At 40.6% G+C, this 23958-nt stretch overlaps 1 protein-coding gene across 2 annotated transcripts in view; it reads right to left on the minus strand.

The window, feature by feature from the left end:
- Window positions 1–19151, minus strand: part of STK32A (serine/threonine kinase 32A) — a 156086-nt gene extending 136935 nt beyond the window's left edge. For both annotated transcript variants that reach the window (XM_023227003.2, XM_023227006.1), the window contains exons 1-2: window positions 18973–19151; window positions 14860–15007 (exon numbers count right to left, since the gene is read on the minus strand). In XM_023227003.2, coding sequence (XP_023082771.1) covers window positions 14860–14911 — 52 coding nt within the window. In that variant the 5' untranslated portion in view covers window positions 14912–15007; window positions 18973–19151. The remainder of the gene's footprint in view (window positions 1–14859; window positions 15008–18972) is intronic.
- Between the last annotated feature and the right edge of the window lie 4807 nt (window positions 19152–23958).

Genomic DNA, 23958 nt, shown 5'->3' on the forward strand with positions numbered 1-23958 from the left:
AAAATAGGTGCTGAAGGAAATTTCTTTCTTTTTCTTTTTTTTTTTTTTTTTTGGAGACGGAGTCTCGCTCTGTCGCCCAGGCTGGAGTGCCCAGGCTGGAGTGCGGTGGCACTGCAAGCTCTGCCTTTCGAGTTTACCCCATTCTCCTGACTCAGCCTCCCGGGTAGCTGGGACTACAGGTGCCTGCCACCTCGCCCGGCTAGTTTTTTTGTATTTTTTAGTAGACACGGGGTTTCACCGGTTAGCCAGGATGGTCTTGATCTCCTGACCTTGTGATCCGCCCGTCTCAGCCTCCCAAAGTGCTGGGATTACAGGCTTGAGCCACCGCGCCCGGCAGAAATTTCTCAGTAAAAAGGCACCAAGGACTATAAAGTCCACTGCTGATGTCCCCACATTTAAAACAAAAGGTCAATTTCTTAGAAATTCTATACTTGGGCCGGGCGCGGTGGCTCAAGCCTGTAATCCCAGCATTTTGGGAGGCCGAGACGGGTGGATCATGAGGCCAGAAGATTGAGACCATCCTTGCTAACGTGGTGAAACCCCGTCTCTACTAAAAAATACAAAAAACTAGCCAGGTGAGGTGGCGGGTGCCTGTAGTCCCAGTTACTCAGGAGGCTGAGGCAGGAGAATGGCGGGAACCCGGGAGCCGGAGCTTGCAGTGAGCCGAGATCCGGCCACCGCACTCCAGCCTGGGTGACAGAGCGAGGACTCCGTCTCAAAAAAAAAAAAAAAAAAAGAAATTATATTCTTGGTTTATCTTCCACTTTCCTTTCCCTCAAAACTAAAAGTCTTTTAGCACAGGTACCAACCCTAGAATTTCCGGTAAACCAGCACCAGCCTGAGATCACCTTCTCATCAAAGGGTGGAAAGAAGGAAAACTCCAGCCAGCCTGGGAAGGACCCTACCCTGTGCTGCTGACCACCAAGACTGCTGTTCCTACAGTGTAAAAGGGATGGACTCATCACACCTGAGTCAAGAAAGCACCGCCCCCTCCAGAGTCCTGGGCCACAGTCCCAGGGGAAAACCCTATTATCTAAGGCTAAGAAAAATTTAACTCTTTTTCATCTATTCTATTACTCTTTCTTCTTTACTCTCCCTATTGCTGACCATCTAGTTATTAACATAACCAAGTCAATTTTCCTCAAACTATTGCATTTAATGCTTGCCTTGTTATACCCTGTGGGGACTTGCCAAGTCAAAGACAGCTCTGTACTTCAGAAAAAATTACCTCTGTGCCTCCTGACTCTCCTCAGACTGGGCATTAGTGAATTGGGACCATTTAATCCAGGGAGATTTCGATAAAGACCCCAGTGTCAACCCAGAGTCTTACCCCCTACCCCACCCCCGACATAGAGCTTCTATGCAGTAGTTGGTCCAACGTTCTGTGGACCACTAAAGAGCAAGAACAGATTGCCCCAACCGGTTTTTGTAATTTCCTAAAACCATACATTCATTTTACTAAAGAGACAGCCCTCCCCACAACTGTCAGCTAAACCAGTGTAATTCTATACAAGTTATTATCTCAAACCCTCAAAATTCTTCCCCTTTTCTAAGCCAGTCTCCTTCTTGAAGCCAGTTTTATGTTATAAGGGCTGAGGTTTCAGGAACAAACCCTATTAGATTGTTTAAAATGTGTTTCTTTGATCCCTACTACCTGCACCTTCCTCTAAGCCTTCTTCCAAAACCTCTCACAGCAGAACAATTGCTCCTCCTCCATCTAACAACAAGACCATGATAGCGTTCGTAAAAATTAAAGACTTAAAACAGGCCAGGCTCGGTGGCTCACAACTGTAATCCCAGCATTTTGAGAGGCCAAGGCAGGCGGATCACCTGAAGTTGGGAGTTCGAGACCAGCCTGACCAACATGGAGAAACCACTGTCTCTACTAAAGTTAAAATGGATCAAATATTCCAGATTGTCCCCTTTCCACTAGGGTGGTACCGGGCATGGGCTGCTTGAGCTCTTTTCCAGGATTCTACAGCCTGGAGTAATAAGTCATTCCAAGCTCTCTGCTATATCCCAAAGTCTGGTGCCCTGCAGGTCAGCCCCCAAGGGCCATCCAGCTTCCGTCTCCCAACACTAAGTTCACTTTGTCGCTCTCACGACAGGGAGGGAACTTAGCGTTCCTTCAAGACCTGAAGGGATGCAGTGAGCTTAAGAATTTTCAAGAGCTTATCAATCAGTCAGCCCTTATTCATCCCCGAGCAGATGTGTGGTGGTATTGTGGTGGACCTTTACTGGACACTCTGCCAAATAACTGGAGTGGCACTTGTGCTTTTGTCCAATTGGCTATCCCTTTCACCCTGGCATTTCATCAACCAAAGGAAGGAAAAATAAGACATCGTAAAGCGAGAGAAGCCCCTTATGGGTCTTTCGACTCTCACGTCTATTTAGACACAATTAGAGTCCCTTGGGGAATACCAGATCAATTTAAAGCCTGAAATCAAATAGCTGCAGGGTTTAAGTCAATATTTTGGTGGGTGACAATTAATAAAAATGTAGATTGAGTACATCTACAACCAACAGTAATTTATTAACTACACTAGAGATGCTGTTAAAGGAATAGCTGAACAATTAGGGGCTACTAGCCAGATGGCTTGGGAAAATAAAATAGCCTTAGACACGATATTAGCAGAAAGAGGGGGAGTTTGCATCATAATAAAAATTCATTGTTACACCTTCATCCCAAACAACACTGCCCCTAATGGAATTATTCGAAAGGCATTGCATGGTCTGAGTGCTGTATCCAATAAGTTAGCCAGCAACTCAGGGGTAAATGACTCCTTTATAAGACAGCTAGAAAAGTAGTTCAGTAAATGAAAAGGAATAATAGCCTCAATTCTTACTTCCCTCGCAGTCGTAATAGGTGTACTTATTCTTGTCAGGTGCTGTGTCATACCGTGCATCCATAAGTAGATGCAGAGGCTCATAAAAATGGCACTTACTGAAACCTCCCTTGACTAACCTCCACCTTCTCCAGAGAAGCTTTTTCTTTTGGAAAATGAAACAAAACAACTAAGCCATGACATGCTAAAACAAAGTTTGAAAAGAGCTGTAAGGAAATACAAGGGGTGGGTTTGTTAGATAGGAGTTCTAAATTTCTTTTCAAATAATTAATATGTCAGTATGTTCAATTCTTTGCCTTCCACTTTTTTTTTTTTTTTTTTTTTTTGAGGGGGAATCTCCCTCCATCACCCAGGCTGGAGTGCAATGGCATGATCTCAGCTCACTGCAAGCTCCGCGTCGGGGGTTCATGTTATTGTCCCGCCTCAGCCTCCCGAATAGCTGGGACTACAGGTGCCCACCACCACACCTAGCTAATTTTTTTGTATTTTTAGTAGAGATGGGGGTTTCACTGTGTTAGCCAGGATGGTCTGGATCTCCTGACCTCGTGATCCGCCCGCCTTGGCCTCCCAAAGTGCTGGGATTACAGGCATGAGCCACTGCGCCTGGCCTGCCTTCTACTTTTAAACTTCCTTGTAAAGCAACCTTTTTGATTACCTGCTCCACCCTGACTCATTCTGATCACCTGCTCCACCCTAACTCCGTCTGCTTACCTGCTACCTGCTACATAATGAGTGTTTGATGTATTCTTGCTGAAGAGCAATTCCCAATGTTTGCTTTTGAAATTTTATATATGCATTCTGGTTTGCCATCCTGGGAAGATAGCTATAACTGAAATAAATGGGATTCATTTTAGATCAAGATTCCAGATCTACCTATATGACTATCTGACTTAAGGTCAGTGGCTTAATCTTTCTGTGCCTCTGTCCAGTCCTGCTATGTTTAAATTGTAGACTGATCAAATGATAAAATGCATTATAGTTGTTCGACAATCTCTGCTAACACTCCCTAACAAGAATATTACTGGATAGTAAAGTACATTTTCACATCATTTGCTTCTGAATCGAACTCCCTGCGGTACTCAATATCTAGATATGGAGATAGGGGTTGGCAAGAGCCTAAGAGACAGTCAGAATTTGGAGACAGCAACTGCAGACCATTAAAACCCAAATGTGATGTCCTTCTGGGTATAAGGCCCTGTGTATCTAGCCTGGTCCGTACTGATGAAGCCAGTCCTGGTTCCTGGCCACCCATTTTAATACATGTATATTACATGCTCTAGTACCTCATCTTAAAAAAATCCATTATATTATATTTAGCTGAATTATATTAGGCATCACCTGTTTGTTTATTTCTCTGCTTCCTTTTAGACCAAACGTCTTGAAGCTTGTCTATACTTGCTGTATCTGCATTCTTACCTTCCATCTACTCCTAACTCATTATAGTCTGGCTCAGGCCTCCACACTCCACTAAACTGCTTTTGTGAATACCAACATCTTCCATGTTGCATACTCTCATAGATTTTTCTTACTTACTTAGTCACACAGGAGCATTCAACATAAGTGAACTACAACAAGAGTTGTGTTGAACTGGATGATCAACTATCTCTTTCCTTCCACTTTCCATAGCTAGATTGCTTTCCTCTTTGTGTTTTCTAAATATTAGGATTCCTCTTCTCCTTTGTCTCCACACTCTCTCTCAGAGCAGACTTAGCCATCCCCGTAGAATTAATACTCATGTCTTTCTGTCTCCATCCCAGATGTTTCCACTCATTGCTGGATGGATACTCCATTCCAGCTCCTACTTGGTACCATCATTTAGCTGTCCCATAATCACTGTACGCATCCAAAAGTGAACTCTAGACTGCCTGTGAGCAGGTGCCAAACCCCTCCGCTCCATGCATCTCCATCTTAGTAAAATGTCACAGTCATCCACATAACTACTCAAGCAAAAACCTAGGATTTAATCCTTGATTTTGTTCTTTCCATCTCACCCCACATTCAAGCCATCAGTAACATCTAATTATTTTATATTTAAAATAAATGTTGAATAAACTCTCAGCTTTCCATCTGCACTGCCACATTGTGAGTCCAGACACTATCATCTTTCACTGAAATGAAGATGAGGCCACTTTTTTTTTGAAATGGAGTCTTACTCTGTTGCCTAGGTTGGAGTGCAGTAGATCTCGGCTCACTGAATGCTCCACCTCCTGGGTTCAAGGGATTCTCCTGCCTCAGCCTTCCGAGTAGCTGGGATTACAGGCACCCACCACCATGCCAGGCTAATTTTTGTATTTTTAGTAGAGACAAGGTTTCACCATGTTGGCCATGCTGGTCTTGAATTCCTGACCTCAGGCGATCTGCCCACCTCGGCCTCCCAAAGTGCTGGGATTGCTGGCATGAACCACTGCGCGCAGCACAATAGGCCACTTTTGATTTTTTTTCATCCCAGCAACTGAAGTGAGTTCTCTACATAGCACTTATGGAAAATTACAATTAAAAATTCAGATTTCACAGATCAGAAAATTCGGTCTCTGCCTCCCGCCCCCAAAAAATAGGGAAGAAAAGGGAAATCAATATCGGGTGACTTTTGTTTTTTATTTGCCAAGTAAAGGCATTGGAAACCATGATGATTATATAATGATAGCAATAATAGTTAACACTTATTGAGCAATTACTGTGTGCCAGTCACTAGCTAAGCATTTTACCTGGTGAACTTTTTTATTCTCACAAAAACTATATGAGACATACTATTATTAGCCCCCTTCTACATATAAGAAAACGGGGGATCAGAGAGGTAAGTCACTTACCTAGGTTCTCACTATGAAAAAAAAATTCTATTTCCACAATCCATAAATACTAAGCACACACACATACAAAAAGCGACATAATCTTAAAATTAAATTTTTAATAGGTTTAATAAGTTTTTGGGATGCTTATTACATTGTCCTAATTTTTCTCTTCCACCATAGACTAAGAAAAGCTTTGTCTTAGTTGCTACTTGTCTACAGAAAGTGACCGGGACCCACTAATTTAATCTGTAGCCCTCTGATGCCATGATATTAGTTAAGGTTGAACATCAGCTCTAGAGCCTATCACTTAGGATCCACTAATAAAAAAAAAAAAAAGTCACTTAACCGGCTCACCAGCCCTTCATCGTTTCAAATGGTTGGCAGCAAATGGTTGCCACTAACACTTGAAGAGCTTGATGGGGTCCTTTAAGAATATAATTGGAGCTTCTCCAGGGAAGCAGCCTCCAAGGCCAATTGATGGCAGCTGTTTGCGCTGTCAGCACTTCTCTTTTACAAAACACGGTGCCCCAGGAAGTAAGGAATTTATCCATTCCTGGTGCCAAACCAAGCAATGGGCAGCAAGAGCTTCTTTTCCTGTTGCTGGATCCCAATTCATGGATTTGCTCAGAAGTCAGAAATACATTGACAATTTCATTCAAACAAATTGCAAAGTAGAACAGTGGGGCAGGATGGGGGGATCAACATCAACTGTTGGATGCTCTTCAATCGAATAAATATCTTTAGTAGGAAGCAAATTCTGCCTAGTCATATTTCAAATCCTTTACAGGTTGTAACCATGTAATTGAATTTAGGTTGTGTGGCCATTAAATAATATATCCTACAAAAATAGCGTATTTTGCCCTCAAACACACTAGATTTATTGGCCCAAGTATTTCCACTGGTTCACACAGATCAACTGAATGACAGGGAAGAATGAATTTATTAAGCATCTGCAAAGAACAGATTGTAGTCTCAGTGTAAGGCCAGGGTATTATAAGGGGATATCAGAAATCTCCTAGGGCATATGAAGAAATGTCTGCAAGATGCTTAGAGCAGGAGTCAGCACAATATGGCCCATGGGCCAAATCTAATTCACTGTCTCTTTTTGTATAGCTCATGAACTAAGAATGGTTTTTACACCTTTTTTTTGGGGGGGGGACGGAGTTTTGCTCTTGTTGCCCAGGCTGGAGAGCAATGGCATGATTTGGGCTCACCGCAAATCATGTTCAAGTGATTCTCCTGCCTCAGCCTCCCAAGTAGCTGGGATTACAGACATGCGCCACCATGCCCAGCTAATTTTGTATTTTTAGTACAGACAGGGTTTCTCCATGTTGGTCAGGCTGGTCTCGAGCTCCTGACCTCAGGTGAGCTGCCCACCTTGGCCTCCCAAAGTGCTGGGATTACAGGCATGAGCCACCATGCCCAGCCGATTTTTACACTTTTTATTGATTGGAAAAAAATCAAAAGAATAATATTTGATCACATGTGAAAAATATTTTTGAAATTCACATTTTGGTGTCCATAAATAAAGTTTTATTGGAACAAAGCCATATTCATTTGTTTCTGCATTGTCTAAGGCTGCTTTTATGCTACAATGGCAGAGTTGAGTAGTTGTGACAGAGACTCTATTACTTGGAAAGTGTAAAATATTTAGTATCTGGCCCATCACAGAAAAAGTTGCCAACTCTGCTTTAAGTCATTCTCACAAATAACCAAAGGTATAGGTTACTCAAGTGTAAAACAAGGTTAATCTTATTTATTTTACTATAAATATACCTCCAGAAAGGACAGAAAACATAGTTTAGGAGGAAACAGAAAAGTCTATGCAAGGCTATTGGATTCAAAATCTATAGCCATAAGTTTTCAAGTCCTTTTTGCCAATGTGCTGTTTTAACAAGAATATTATTCCATGACTGGCTTTTTAATGTCTGTATTTCCAAATGAAACTTCCATGAATGGTCACATAGTAATGCATAGTAGAAATCCCTGTATATTTCATGGGACCTAAGTTAGTGAATTGAGGGTTAACACTGGTCACTCTAATTGAGTTGACATTTGCAAGGTCATACAGCAGAAGTCAGCTCCCCTGAAGACCTTCACTCCCATTTTCTTTGAAGACAGTGGGCTTGTAGTGATAACCAAATTGTCTGAACAATGAAACTGGCTTGCAGATTTAATTTTTCAACCTAGGTAGTTGCAAGTTGAAAATTAAAAATATCTATAGCTTTGGATAGTATAAAAAGTTAGGATAGCATGAGTGTTACTTAATAATCAGCAACTACTTCACAAGAATTTGTTCAGAAGACCCTCTTTAACTAACATGTTCTGGAGTTTTAAAAAATAATAAAGAAGCAGTGAATTTTCATCAAATCCAACTTGTACTGTAACTAGAAACATCCAACATCCCAGAATTAAACGGAGCTATCTTGTGTTTTACTCATTAAACCAAATAGATATAAATTATGCAACATAAAAACTTGTAAGGAAAACTTACAGAGGAGCATAACCACTTTTGATCATGTAATAAGAACGTTACATTTTTTCATATAAATCACATTACAAATATTTTACATGTAAAAATGTGTTGCCATTAAACCAGCAGGAAAAATCAATGGAGAGCTGTTTCCAACAGAAAGAGTAGACATGATTATAATCTTTCATTTCCCAAACTGAGATCCACAGAATATTATGAGCTACAGACATTAAAATATTTTTCACAAAAATTATTTCATTTTGAAATAAGTATTACAAATATCAGAAGACTGAAATTTCAATATTGTAGGTCATTTCAGAGACTTTAATATGCTAACAAACACTGGAAGCTCTAAAGGCAGGATATGACTTTCCTAAATTTGAGTAGATTCTCCTAAACAAGTATTCATAACTCACTGCTCAGGGAACACTTCAGTTGGAACCACTAGCTCAGTGCTTGTGGTCTATTTTCTGGCTTTCTAGTTTGTTTCTCCAATCCCTTTGTATGGAGAAATAAAGCCCTTACAAATTAAAACCCTTGCCATAAATTGGACTTGAGGTTTTTTATGACAAATGCCTTTACTAAATGTTAGGTTGTCCAAGATGACTTATTTTTTTAAGAAGCCAATTCTTGCTAGAGAAATTTTCCTTTAACTTTTCCAACCATTCTACTGCAAGATAATAAATACAAGACAACATTACTCAAGATCGGTAAGGGAAAGTCGGAAATTCATTTGCCTATTAAAATGAGTGCAAATAGGCCATGCATAGACATTCAAATAACAAAATAAATTTTCAACGTCCTTCATAGCTGGAATCCATTTAGCAACCTCCTATTTCTTTTGGATTGCAAATCCGTGGCCAGTTTTCTTGGCCCAACGTTTTAAAGAATCTCACTGCCTCTGTCACTGAAGATGCTGGAAAACTGGAAACAGCCACATATCCTAGGAGATGAGTGTTGCCAAATAAAAGTAGAACACTGAGCTTTCAGCAAGTCCAAAGAGTAATGCAATAATTGAACTCTCTGCAAACTCAGGGCATTGATGAACTCTTTAGAGCAGCTTTTTAAACTTAAGACCAAATTTTCTTAGCTATAATACTCTAGAAGAAGGTTGTCTCTTGATTTAACTAAGCCAACTTTATCAACTTTACATTCTTTGTATAAACTTGGATACACATATTACTCATAATGACTGCAAGATTTTTTCTTGTTGCCTAGACTCTTAATTGTAAACAAGTCCACTCTCTCCTGTAAAGATTTCTTTTTTCTAAATCAGCCTGAAAACCTTAATAATTGGACTTTTAAAATGTTCATTGTTTAAAATAAAACAAACAAGCAAAACCATACCAACCAACCAAACAAAAAAAAACTCTACTGCATTCAGATAGAGAAAATAAAGTAGATTTTTTAAAAAAGGGTTGTATGCATTAAAAACAAGTATCACTTGCATACCTATTCTTTTATTTCAGAAAACAAAAAATGTTTTTCTGCATCATTAATTATTTCTCAGAATATCCATATGGTAGTTGAGAACGGGGGACAGTTTTCACTGGATCTGTTGATCAAATGGGATTACTTATTAGTCAGTTTGGGACTTAAATCTGACAAAGTAAACTTTAATTATTTTCATTCCAATTAGTTCTTGATTTTGCCTTAAATAAAAATGCAATAACCTCAGGGGGATAAAAAAGATATCAGATGAGATTATGTTTTTGTCCAGTCAATAACTTGGCTTCTTTTAAAGTGTTTTTATATAGGTTTTAACAGAATCCATAAAATCTGCCGTTCTGTTAATCCAATCAATAGAAACATGAATAGGTCTAATCAACCATGGCATTGACAGAGTTGCATTTAATCATTTTTGTTTCTCTTAGAACTTAAAGTACTTGGAAGAGTTCATACTAGGAAACTCTGATGTTAGTAAATAACACTTAATTAGCATTAATTGGGTAGTTACTTTATGTGAAATACCTTGCTAAGTGTTTTATTTGCATTATTTATTCAATCCTCACAAAGACCTAATGAAGTATGCCCAATTATTCCCTGCATTTTACATATAAAGAAACTGAGGCTTACAAAGTTTATATAAATTTCACAATAGAAGTTCCCCCTCAATTAATTCATTAGTAATTATTTAGGTTTGGAGACTTTTCTTGTGGTATCTCAAGTTTCCTTAGAACACCATATAATTAGTCAAATTGACTGTAGTGTCTGATAATGGCTGACCAGGCTATATCCCCTTTGACTCTTCTCATAGAAACATGTAGATTACTGGCATGTGGCACAGCTGAGATTTGAACCTGTGTATGCCTTTCCAATACTCTAGCCCATCATGCCAGGCTGTGTCCCATTACTAAAACACAGAGCATAATTAGGTAGAAGAGAGAATGATGGTTCCTCAGACAGTCAAACAAGGAATTATATGATCCAGTGATTCCACTTCTAGGTATATACCCAAAAGAATTGAAAACAGGGACTTGAACAGATATTTGCACACCAATGTTTATAGCAGCCTTATTCACAAAAATCAAAAGGTGAGGACAATCATTGTCAACTGATGAAAATATAAACAAAATGTGGTATATCCCTACAATGGAATATGACTCAGACTTAAAAAGAAAGAGAATCTTGACACATGCTACAACATGGATGAACCTTGAAAATATATGCTAAATGAAATAAGCCAGAACCAAAAGAACAAATCTTATATGTTCCATTTATATGAGGTACATAGAGTAGTTAAATTCATAGAACCATAAAGTCAAATGGTTGTTAACAGGGACTGGGGATGGGATGGAATGTGGTTGTTGTTTCAGAGGTACCGAGTTTCAGCTTGAGAAGAGAAATGTTCTGAAGATGGATAGTGGTGATGGTTGCATGATAATGTGAATGTGCTTAATGTCATAAACTGTATATTCTAAGATGATTAAATGGTACATTTTGTTACATATATTTTACCACAATAATAAAAAAAAGTAATTAGGACTTAGATTTGCCCTAAAACATAAAAGCTAAAACTGCAAAACCAAACAATAGTATAATTTGAGATCTAATTTATGAAAGATATCTTATATAATCAAATAAGCAAGCCTTTTTTTTTTTTTTTTGACGGAGTCTTGCTCTGTCGCCAGGCTGGAGTACAGTGGTGCAATCTCAGCTGACTGCAAACTCCACCTCCCGGGTTCAAGTGATTCTCCTGCCTCAGCCTCCCAAGTAGCTGGGACTACAGGCATGCACTGACATGCCCAGCTAATTCTTTTGTATTTTTAGTAGTGTCGGGGTTTCACCATGTTGGCCAGGATGGTTTCAATCTCTTGACTTCGTGATCCGCCCACCTTGGCCTCCTGAAGTGCTGGGAATACAGGCGTGAGCAACCGCACCCGGCCTGAGAATGTTCTACTTTGTTTTCACTGAATAAAGATCAACATAAGTAACTAATAAAATGATGTGTTCAAGATAAGATACCAGATGGAACAACATGAAATACAAGTATCAGGATGAATTCTGGCAAGAATAGCTTATCTCAAGGGACATCCAATAACCTCTTATCTTGCTCCTTAATTACCTTCAAAGTGAACAAAAACACTTTTTCCATGAGAGAGAATTCTTGAAATATTACTTGGGAAAATTGGTTAAATTTTCTTCTCATATATATATATTGGGAATATTAAATAGTTTGAAGAAAATATTAAACACTTTTTAAAAATCACGTATTGGGATTCTTTTCAGCAATATTTTTAAAAATAATTAAGTTGGCTCATTTTAGTGCCCTTGATACTGGCCCAGTTTGATTATATATATAAAAATATGGATATCAAAAATGACATAGGCATTAATGTTGTTTGGTTCGTCGGTGCCTTTTGGTTGTTTTTTTCTTGATCAGGAGCTTCACGGCAATCAGATGCAATTTTACCTTGTGCTGAATCCAGATTTATGCGAAGAGTCAAATGAACTTTAAGAAATGTACTGAATTCTAAAGAAAAGTAAATTCCCTAGAATGGCATACTTTTTCTCCCAAAATCAATGCTCTTTTAAAGAAATCAGTTAACATGGCAATAAATGCAGTCTCTTTGGCAAACTCGTGCTCATGAGAGAATGTTAAGATACAGGCAACTATTCAATCCTAATTTTGTCATTATTTGGATTTTGGACTTGTTTTTCCTGTTCTTGAACTATTCTTTTCGTGTCATTTCATAGCTGGCTTCTTCTCATCTTTCAGGCTTCAGCCCAAATGCCACCTCTTTAGAAAGACAACCGCAACCACTCTATCTGAAGTGGCCTCCTCACCGTCACTGTCACTGTCTGTAAGATCACTAGGAGTCATTTCCTTTGTGGCACTTTAACACACTGTGAAATTATCTGGTTTATGTGTTATTTACCTGTTTATTGTCATCTTTTCACCATCCGAACATGGGGTGCACAATGACAGAGCAAGGACCAACTTGTTTCCTCCTGTATTCCTCATGTCTAGAGAGTGACAGGTTTATAGTAGGTGGAATTGCCCTCCTACTTCCTTTGCCTTGCAACTGTCTGCATAAACAGAGAGCCTAGCACCTCTGGGAAGCACAGACTTGTTGCCATGCTCATATCTTCCCTTTATGGGTGCTGCAGTGGGTTCATCTCATTGGGCTGAGAAGCCAGGCAACAAAAAGGTGGTAACCTAGAGGGTGTTAAGAAAGACCTGTCTGGTCTCCTAACTCTCCTCCAACCGAGTTTTTTTGGAGTCCTTTAAAGTAACTAAAAAGGAAGAGCTTATTTCTCAGTTGTCACAATTCTTTGGGTATATAGCTTTCTTGGGCATCCCACAAGAAGAAAGCCTGGCTGAATCAAGGAAGAGTTAGGCATTTCTGTGTTTTCTCATCATAATGCTCTCCTAATACCTTCAAATGTAGCCCAGCAAGTTAAAAGCATGCGGCTGGTCTCTCTTTTCCACCCTATTCTCTGACGACCAGCCTCCTGTACAACATTAGCTCTGAGTCCAGAGGAAGCAGAGGAAACCAACTAAATGAAAAGCAAGCCTATGTGTCTTTCCATTTTAGAAACAGAAAAATTAAGTAATATCCTTAGTCTCTAGATCTTTTGCTTTTACTATTTGATAAGTTAAAGCAAGGCAACAAAAATGGCCATGAAAAAAAAGATTTCTTAAGACCCGTTTCCAGCTATATAATTTCAAAGTTCCTATGAACTATTCTGTAGAAATAGTAAGAATGGACCTCCAAACTGAGTGAATAGCTGAAAACAGGGCATCCTGATCAGCCGTATGTTTTGTTTTTAAAAGCATTTCCATCCAATGATTCAGAACTAAGATTGTTTGCCCCAACTATAGCAGATATAGTTGTCCCCAATCATGACAAACTCCTCGTTCTCCTTTTCTTTTGTAATAAAACAGAACTCCTTATTTTTAGAAAGTTCATGGCCACCCGAGATAACAAATTAAATTTCCCAGTCTTCCTTGTATCTAGGTAAGTGCAAGTGAACAAAAGTGACAAGTCAGAGCAAATCCTATAAATCGGTGGGCATAACCTCCCCTACTTTCCACCTTTCTCAGTGGCTGGAATGTGGTGTGGTTGGTTAGCCACCCTGAGGGTACCACTCTAGAAATGGGAAGAGAGGGAAAAAGGCAAGTAGTTGACATGAGAGTCCCTAAGCTGCTGGAACCACACATCACCTGGATTACTTATGCCTAGATTGTCACATGAGAAAGATAAACATGTCCATTTGGCTTAAGTCCTGTTATTTGTAGTTTTCATTTCAGCAATCAAACTTGCATTCTAACCCCATAAACTTCCCTTGATGATTTAGAAGCTTCTTCAGAATTCACAACATTACTCTAGGATCTCAAAATGATAAACTTCCTGAGTTGGAAGGAACTTATCTCCTCACTTTATTTATAACAAAATTGAAGATAGAGTCAGTAAATAAATAACTGGTAGTAGGACTAGTGTCAGATTTCCTGAATTTCAGTCCATTCTTTTCCTCCCTGTTCCAATTGGCAGAGCTCTCTGGGAATTACTCTGAAGAGCTCCCTCTCAGAGGTCTGGACAACTTACTACCTGGGGCTTGGGACATTTTTTCCCCCCAGACAACCTGTAAACAGCTTCCACCTGCATAAGCGAACGCTGTTCACACTTAATATATAGGGAAGAAGGGGACATGAGGAGGCATTGCCCCGTTCCAGCATGCCTCACTGATAGGAGAATCAGGAGGACTCATGCCTTTACTCTTGTCTTGCTGAGTCTGGCCTGGAAAGTTTCCCTTTTCTCCAATAAAACTGATTCTTTTTTCTGTGATGTAGTATTATGGGATTTGTCTAGTACACTAAAGCTTGGCAGTTGGAAATTCAGAAGACAAAGCTTCATTCTATAATATTATGAGCACTGGTTATCATTTATGTACATGTTGATAATATATTTTCTATGACGATGAGGAATGGGGGTAACTTCAACTGCCAAAGAACAGCACAGAGGACAAACAAATCATTTAATTATCCACCACATGCCCAACTGCAGCCCCTTTTGGACAAAGGACATTGGTATAGTGGAGATTAGGAAAGCTGCCAAAGGTCCCATGGAAAGTGGAAGGTAAAACCCAGCTATGAGCCTACAAAGTCCTCAGGCTCACTTATGCAGCTTGGCCTTTTTCCTTCAAGGCCCTACAGACAATGCTTATACTTAACTTATGAAACTAGAAGCATATACTTGAATTTTGCAAAATTCTATTTTTTAATATGCCACTATCCCATATTTCTTACCATCTTCATTTTCATCAAACACTGGTGGTTTGCTTGAAGTGTTGGCTCCCATGGTTGAATCTGCCCGGACCTGGATCCTCAAGTTATACTATCCTGGCAGAAATACCCATCTTCACTCAAAACATGTCCTGAAGCCTTAGTTGGATATCTAGGATAGGAAAAGAAATAGTATCCTAATAATATGCTATACTCTAGGCACCCTGAGTATAAGACTGTGGCCGAAACATAAACCTCATCTATATCACTGTAGTGAAAACTTTTGTGTTTGAAAACCAACCATGATTTCAGAATAAAAGCATCAAGCAACAGGAGAACACACTGCATGGCTCATCAACAGCAGACCTAGACTTACAAAATGGGAGGAAAGCAACATATTTTTCAAAGTATATAGAAAGTGTAAAATGAAGTCAGCGATACTTTATTCAACAACTATAAAATAAGAATATTGTCGAGAAAATATGCTGATTTTATACTTTCCTGTTACTGGGTGATCAACAACAAAAACTTTCTTTTTTAGTCATAAAGATGCACTAGCTATCTGTTTCTGCATACCCTGGAGGGTACTACAATGTAAAAGAAGCAAGTTCTGGGTTGGACTTGACCACACCAGCAAATTGCTGAATTTCAATGTATTTCTCTTTTTCCTTCTTCTGAACTTGGAGAAGATAATGGTCCTTTCCTCAATGGAGAGTTGAATGTGACAGACATACATTTAACTCATTATATATTAAGTTAAATGTATAATACACACATGTATAACTCTTTGTGTTGTATTTATATATTATTAACTCTTTGTGTTGTATTACTCTTTGTTAATATATATCAACATATATTGTTTATATATAACATTTATATATCAACTCTGTGTTGTATTATATAATTCTTAATGTATTGAGTTACATACATGTATGATATGCATACACTTAACTCATTATATATTAAGTTAAATAATACACATATATGTATAACTCTGTTATATCATATGTATGTTATGTTATATCACATTTATACATAACTATGTATTGAGTTACATAAATGTATGATATGCGTACATTTAACTCAGTACACAAAACATTTTTATAGCGTAAGTGCTCAAAACTGTTAGCCACTCTGAGGCTCAAATTAAATGATATGTGTGAACAAGAAAACATCCTGAAAAAAATATTTATGGCTTTGCTCCACTTTAAAACATAATGGTAAAGAGAGGCAGCATCCTGTGTTCCTGTCCTAAAACTGACACTGATAATGCCTTTGGCCCAGTTACCTAACCTCTCACCTCTAGTGTGGGGGAAATAACAGTGTCTATCTCAGGAGTGGCAAGCTGGGATCCCTATAGGAGCCAGGCAGATGACGCAAATGAGTGAGCCAGACTGGGCATGTAACATTAGTGCATTGGGCAGACAATGGTGACTCTGGCTCCATCCAAATAAAGTAATTGCACTCAGTTCAAATAGATTGTCACCACATAGAAACATGAGTCCAGATCTTCAGATCTACCCCCAAAATGGGGTAAAGGTCTAGATTTTGTACAAAATAATATTTTAAAATTCTACTCAGATATCTGGCTTAAGGAAATTTCATGCTTAGCACAAATATGGTCATGGTTACAGATAATGAGACAATGTATATAAGGTAACTGGCACAATGCCTAGCACATAATATGCAAAGAATGAATGCTAGCTTCTGCTATTTCTAAGAGTAGCAGAATTTCCCTATTGCGTATTTTTTAAAATAGCTGATTTCCTCCTGAGCTCTTTACATGTGAGGGGAATATCGATTACAGGCAGAATTGGAGAAAGTGTTAAGAATGAGTTGTTGAAAAAGAACTTTCCCACTAGGAAATGTAAGTAAACGCTTCATTCAGAAGGCAGACTCATTAAGGAAATGCTAGTTTTCATACTAAAAGCCAACTGCTGGCAAAATGCCTTATGGACTTTAACAAGAATCATTAAATAGAGAGCAAAGAGAGTCAGCAATTAGGAAGCAATCAATTAAATAGTATGGGAGAGGGAGTGGGTAGGGGCAGGTGGTCACAGGTGGCTGAAGGAAGCTCAGAGGAATTATTGAGACCCAGGAAGATAGAACTCAACCATTTCTCCAGGATAAAAAATCAAAAGGAGTTTAACTCCAGCGGACAAGGGAGTTAAGAATTAAGTGGGATGCACTTTTTATTGTGAGTGTTTTATTGTGAGTTAGGGAGAAGCAAACGGGGTGGCCTTGTGCTTTATTATTGCATTTACAATCCAAATGAGGGATAGTGTAAGGACTGAACCACTGATGGCACTAGAAAGAGATGAATGGTCCTAAAGAGAACATTAATTTTAAGGAATTGCAGTTGTTAACTGCAAGCAGAGGCTACATTCTCTTTTGTTTTGTGCTTAAAACTTGAGTACGTGTAGTTTTCACACCACACCCCAGTCCTGTCATTCTTACATCTTCACACCTCAGGTTTTTCTCAAGTAGCCCATCATCCTGCAGCATAAGATATACCAAGCACTGACCTTGCAAGTTGTCGAATCAGAAAGAGAAAGAGGAAGGAATATTATTGCAATTTTCCATGTTTCAGAATTTCATCCTGATGTGCAGACAATTTTGTTCACCACAGTCCCAGTGATTTTTTAGTGGGAAGATAATATGCAAACAGGGAACCATGTTTGTGTGTGTCTGGGGAAGGTGGAAGCAGATGGAACTACTGGGTGATCCTTTAGTATCTTCTTCATTGCACCTAACAATCTAGTTTAAAATTATTTTTCATTTTCTGTCCCATGTGGATAAGCAAATTCGATTTTTTTTTTTCATATTCAGAAAGAAATCTACCATTCTCTGGCAGGAAAATGGAGACACGTCCTTTCCCCTCTGCTGAAGAGCCCAATAGAGCTATAGGACTCTTTTACCAAACCCCCAGCCCTTCCTGATCTCCTGGCACTAAATCTGCAGTGTTACCTAAGCATCATTTTGAGATGTGACGAGGACAGCTACCATCCGTGAAAATGAAAATCCAAAGCATACGAAATGTAAAAGGAAGAGAAATTTGTCTTGCAGGGAAATAGGGAGTTTTCGGAGTCTACATTGACCTGCCGATTATCAGACTATTAACTGGGAACTAGTTCCCTAATACCAACCTTTCATCTTTGGCCTGTAATTTGGGGGTTGTCAACAGGTAAGCTTCTCTAACCACCAAGCCTCCCTAGATAAAGAGGTGTGGTCTTCTAGGATTGGAAAACATAGGGGGGTGATGCAAGAAAGTTGCAACTTTTGATTGAACATTTTAGATTTCATTGTCACAGAAGGTGCATAGAAACAACTTATTTGTTTGCATTTGAAAAACAGAACGTCTTAGAGATTAAGAAATATTTCATACAGGAGAAAACATGAAAAATGCCCAATAGCACTCAATTAACAATTGTTTGTATTTGGTCATCTTTATATCATCATTTTTATTTTTAAAACATTTTAGGGAAATATTATTTCCACTTTAACCCTGAAGTCCAATTGATTTCCCTTTCACACTTTCCAAAGACAGCCACAATCACGGATGTGGTATACATTTCACAGTCCCCATTCTACGATTTTACAAACATGACAAGTGTCTTAAAATAAGTCACCTAAATGGCGCGATAGAGTGGAGATATTTTGCATCTTGCTGTGTCTATCTACCATCATACTTCCAAAATCGAGGTATAGGCATGCTGATCCCTACAGTTCTGATTTTAGCTTTTAAAGTGCTGCATAGCAGTCCGTTGTGTGAATACACATTATGTTTGTTAAGTCCCGGGGGAAAAAGTCCTTGTGGAGATGAAGCCGTAGTCCAAGGGAGCTAGGTTTTGCTTGTTTAGATGCTGGAGGACAAGCAGAAACACCTCCACTCACTTGTCTCAACCCAGCAAATATTTATTAAAGTCTGTCTGGCTCTGCACATGAGTCAGTGTCAGGCAGGGGAACCTGGGTGGAGTACAAAATAGCTAGAATTGGTCCCAGCCTGCATTTAGTTTTGTGAGTTATCTTGATCAGCAGCCTTTGTCTTCTCTTCTCCTTGCACTTCCTAGCTTCCCATCAGTACCCTTAGTTTGTAGGTTTATTGTTATTATTTGTTAAATCTAGACCACCACTCACCTAGTCTCGATTCTTCCTTCATTCCTCGCGTGAGGCTCGGAGCGATGCTTTCATCCAGGGAGCAGGGGCTAAGAGAAAAACTCCAAGAGCAAGGAGCAAGGAAAGGCACCTATCTGCCTGGAAGCGGCGGCGGCTGCGAGCGCCAGGCTGGGCTGGGCTGCGCTAGACTGAGCTGGGCTGGGCTGGGAAGGCACCTGCGGCTGCCAAGGGGTCCGAGCGCCGCCCAGCGCGCAGCTACCCCGGAGGGGCGGCTCCTCGGCCAGGGAAGGAGGTGGGATCTGCTTGCCAGCGGGCGTCCCCGCTTAGCGCTCTCTCCAGAAACCGCTGGGCAGTCGCCTGGGTGAGGGGCAGACGCCTGGGGTCCGTTTGCCGCCTGCTGAGACTAGACAAGGACCCCGGGAGGGAGAGGTTGGGGGAGAGTGCTACGGTTGGAGGTCCCGCCGCGCTTGGGCTGGGTCCGGAGCCGCCAGGACGCACAGCGGGTACTGTTACTCCCCATATCACGCGAGCCGCCTCACACCCCTGCGATGTGGATCGTAACAGCCAGCTGGGGAGAAGGGGGTGCTATTACTCCCCATATCGCGGAGGGTGCCTCACCCTCCTGTGATGTGGCTCGTAACAGCCAGGGAGGGAGAGGGGTGTGCTCTTACTCTCCATATCGTCAGGGGTGCCTCACTCCCCAGCGATGTGGATCGTAGTAGTCGGTGGGGGGCGAGGGAGATGCTATTACTCCCCATATGGCTGGGGGTGCCTCACACCCCTGCGATGTGGATCCTGATAGCCAGGGAGAGAGAGGGAGGTGCTATTACTCCCCATACGGCGGGGTGTGCCTCACTCTCTTGCTGTTTGTGGATTAATAGCATTGCTCCCCTCTTGGATATTAGAAACAATTTCATCGGGTGTGTGTACACAGCCTGCGATATTGAAACTAACATCATCCTCTCCACTTCCAGATATTAGGAACAATATCACAAAATGGTGTACACTCTGCGAGATTTGGAGTTCTATCACGCTGTGTTTCCCTGAATATTCATAGAAATATCACAAGCTGGGTGTACACCCAGTACTATATTGAGAGTAACTTCGTACTCCACCCCCTGGAAATTAGGAGAAATATCATGGAAGGGGTGTAAAGCCACTGCGATATTTGAAGTAACATCATGTCCTCCCCTACTAGTTATTAGGAACAATATCACAGGAGGGTGTATACCTTCTACGGTATTGGGAGTAATATCATCATCTCTTCCTTTAGATATTAGGAGCAATATCAAAGGGGATTGTACACCCCGTGTATTATTGGAAGTAATATCATTCTCTCTTCGTCTAGATTTCACGAATCATATCATAGGCGGGGTGTACCACCCTTGTTATATTAAGAGTAATGTTATCTTCTTTCAACCTGGATATTAAGAGCAATATGAAATGCGTTCTGTACATCCTTTCAATATTAGTAGCAATACCATCTGTTCCCTTCCTGGATATAAGAAACAATATGACTGGCCGGGTGTCCACCCCTTGCAATATTGGGAGTAATATCACCTCTCCCCATGTGGTTATTAGGGACAAAATCACAGGGTGGGTGTCCAGTTCGTACGTTATTGAGAGTAACATCATCCACTCACCCTCTGGATATCAGGAACCGTATCACAGAAGAGGTGTACACCCCCCGCGATATTGTGAGTAATATCATCCTTTTTTCCCCTGGATATTAGGAGCGAAACTACACTGGGGGGTGTACACCCACTGCGATATTGAAAGTAATAGCAGCGTCCCCCTGGATACTAAAAACATTATCACAGAGGGGGTGCACAACCCCCGCGATATGGCCAGCAATATCATCGTCTCCCCCACTGGATATTAGGAACAATATCACATGGGTGTGTACACCTCCAGCGCTATTGAAAGTAATATCATGTATATCTTCTCTGATATTGGGAGTAATATTATCCTCTCCCCCCGGATATCAGGAAAAATACTATTGATTATTAATATTAATAAATATAATAATGAATAATAGTAATCATTGATATTAATAACGATGACAAAATATTAATTATTAACCATATGCAGTATGATAGTAATATCATTATTAATAATCAAATAATCATATCTGGAATTACTGTTACTTAGTTAAATCAATCATAAATAATGTTAATAATAAAATGATGATTAATAACTCCGGCTGGGCGTGGTGGCTAACGCCTGTAATCCCAGCACTTTGGGAGGCCAAGGCAGGCGGATCACCAGGTCAGGAGATCGAGACGACGGTGAAACCCCGTCTCTACTAAAATTGCAAAAAATTAGCCGGGCGCGGTGGCGGACGCCTGTAGTTCCAGCTACTCGGGAGGCTGAGGGAGGAAAATGGCGTGAACCCAGGAGACATAGCTTGCAGTGAGCCGAGATGGCGCCACTACTCTCCAGCCTGGGTGACAGAGCGAGACTCATCTCAAAAAAAAAAAAAGCTGATTAATAGTTAATATTTCTAAACAACATTAATATCAATAGTTATAATCATACATTCAAAATAATTAATATACTAGTAATTGATATTAACATTGATACTTATAGTTAATATTAATGATAGATGATTAATAAATAATAATATTACTCCTAACACGTCAGGGGGTGTACACCTACCTGCGATATTGTTCCTAACATCCAGGGATGGATAGTTTTAATATCTCAGTAGGCGTACACTCACCCTGTGACATTGATCCTATTATCAAGGGGGTAGAGTATGACATGACTCCCAAAATAGCTGTGGGTGAACATCTGCCCGGTGATATTGCTCCTAATATTCACAGAAGAAGAGTATGATGTGACTCCCAATATCGCACGCAGGGAGTGAACACCTCTTCTGCGATATTGTTCCTAGTATCCGGAGGGGTAGAGGATAAGAATAATTCCAGTATTGTAGGCTGTGTTCACCCACCCTGTGATATTGTTGTTAATATCCTGGCAGGGAGAGGATGACATTGCTCCCCAGATAGCAGGAGGTGTGCACTCACCCTGGGATATTGTTCCTAATAGCCATGGAGGGCGGAGGCTGATATTACTCCCAGTATCACAGGAGATGTACATCGACCCTGTGATATTGTTCTTAATATTCAAAGGCCGACAGGTTGATATTACTCCCAATATCGCAGAAAGTCTACACCCCCGTGTGATATTGTTCCTGATATCCAGAAGTGGAGAAGACGATATTACTCCCCATATCGAAGGAGGTGTACACCCACTCTGTGATATCTTTCCTAATACGCAGGTGGGGAGAGGATAATATTATTCCCAATATCACAGAAAGTGTACACTCCCCCGTCCGGGTGACATTGTCCTTAATTTTCCAAAGCACAGAGGATGATATTACTCCTAATGTCGCGGAGAGTGTACACCCCCCAGTAATAATGTTCCCATGATCCAGGAGGGAAGAGGATGATATTCCTTTCAACATCGTAGGGGTGTACACACCTTCAGGGATGCTCTTCCTAATTTCAACGTGGGAGAGGATGATATTCCTCCCAATATCGCAGGGGTTATAAACATTCCTTTGATATTGTTCCTAATATCCAGGGGGTGGAAAGGATGCTATGACTCCCAATATTGCAGAGGGTGTACACCCGCCTTTGATATTGTTCGTGATTTCTAGAGGGGGAGATGATATTCCACACAATATCGTAAACACGCGGTGTGTTCACCACGGATCGTAATATCCAGGGCGGGACATGACTCCTCATATCGTGGGGGGTGTCCACCTGCCTGTCATATTGTTTCTCGTATCCAGGGGGGAGAAGATGGTATTACTACCAATATCGAATAAGTGTACACGCCCCCTGTGATATTGTTTCTAATATCCACGTTGGGAGAGAATATTACTCTCAATATCAGAGAGGTTGCACACCACACGAGTGATATGATTCCTACTATCCAGAATAAGAGAGAATGATATTACTCCCGATAGAGCAGGGCGTGTACACCCCTCATGTGATATTGTTCTTAAAAGCTAAAGGAAGAGAAGATAATATGATTCTTTATACTGCAGGGGGTGTACACCCACCTGTGATATTGTTCCTAAAATCCAGGCCGGGAGAGGGTATTACTTTCCATATAGCAGGAGGAGTACACCCACGCTGGGATTTTGTTCCTAATATCAAGGGAAGGGGGGAGAGCGTAATATTACTCCCAATATCGCAGGAGGTGTACATCTCCCCTGTGATATTGTTCTTACCATTCAAACAAGGAGAGGATGACATTACTCCAGATATCGAAGAAAGTGTAAAACCCCTGTGATATTGTTCCTAATGACCAGAGGTGAAGAAGAGGATATTAATCCACATATCGCAGGAGGTATACACTGACACTGATATTTTTCCTGATATGCAGGGAGAGAGGATAATAATATGGCCAAGCCCGCGGGGGTTGTACACTCCGCGTGAGATTGTCTTTAATATTCAAAGGCGGAGGGGATACTATTACCTACCAATATCGCAGAAAGTGTACACCCCCCAGGGATATTGTTCCCATGATCCAGGAGAGAAGAGGGTAATGTTACTTTAAATAACACAGAAGTGGTCCACGCGTCCAAGGATATTTTTTTCTAATTTTAACGTGGAAGAGAATGATATGACACCCAATATCACAGGGAGTATAAACACTCCTGTGATATTGTTTATAATATTCAGAGGGAAAGAGGACGATATGACTCCCAATACGGCAGAGGGTGTACACAGGTGTGTGAAACAGTTGGTAATTTCCAGAGGGGGAGATGATATTACTCACAACATCGTAAACAAGCTGAGTCCACCGTGGATTGTAATAGCCAGGAGGGGAGAGGAAGGGGTTATTATTCCCCATATGGTGGGGGGTGACTCACCCCCTGTGATGTGGACCGTAATAGCCAGGGGGGCAGGGGGTGCTATTACTCCCTGTAAAGCGTGGGGATGGCTCACCCCCTTGCCATGTGGGTCGTAATAGCTAGGGGGGGAGAGGGGG

Source organism: Piliocolobus tephrosceles, chromosome 4 (assembly GCF_002776525.5).
Source record: "Piliocolobus tephrosceles isolate RC106 chromosome 4, ASM277652v3, whole genome shotgun sequence".
NCBI classification, from domain to species: domain Eukaryota; kingdom Metazoa; phylum Chordata; class Mammalia; order Primates; family Cercopithecidae; genus Piliocolobus; species Piliocolobus tephrosceles.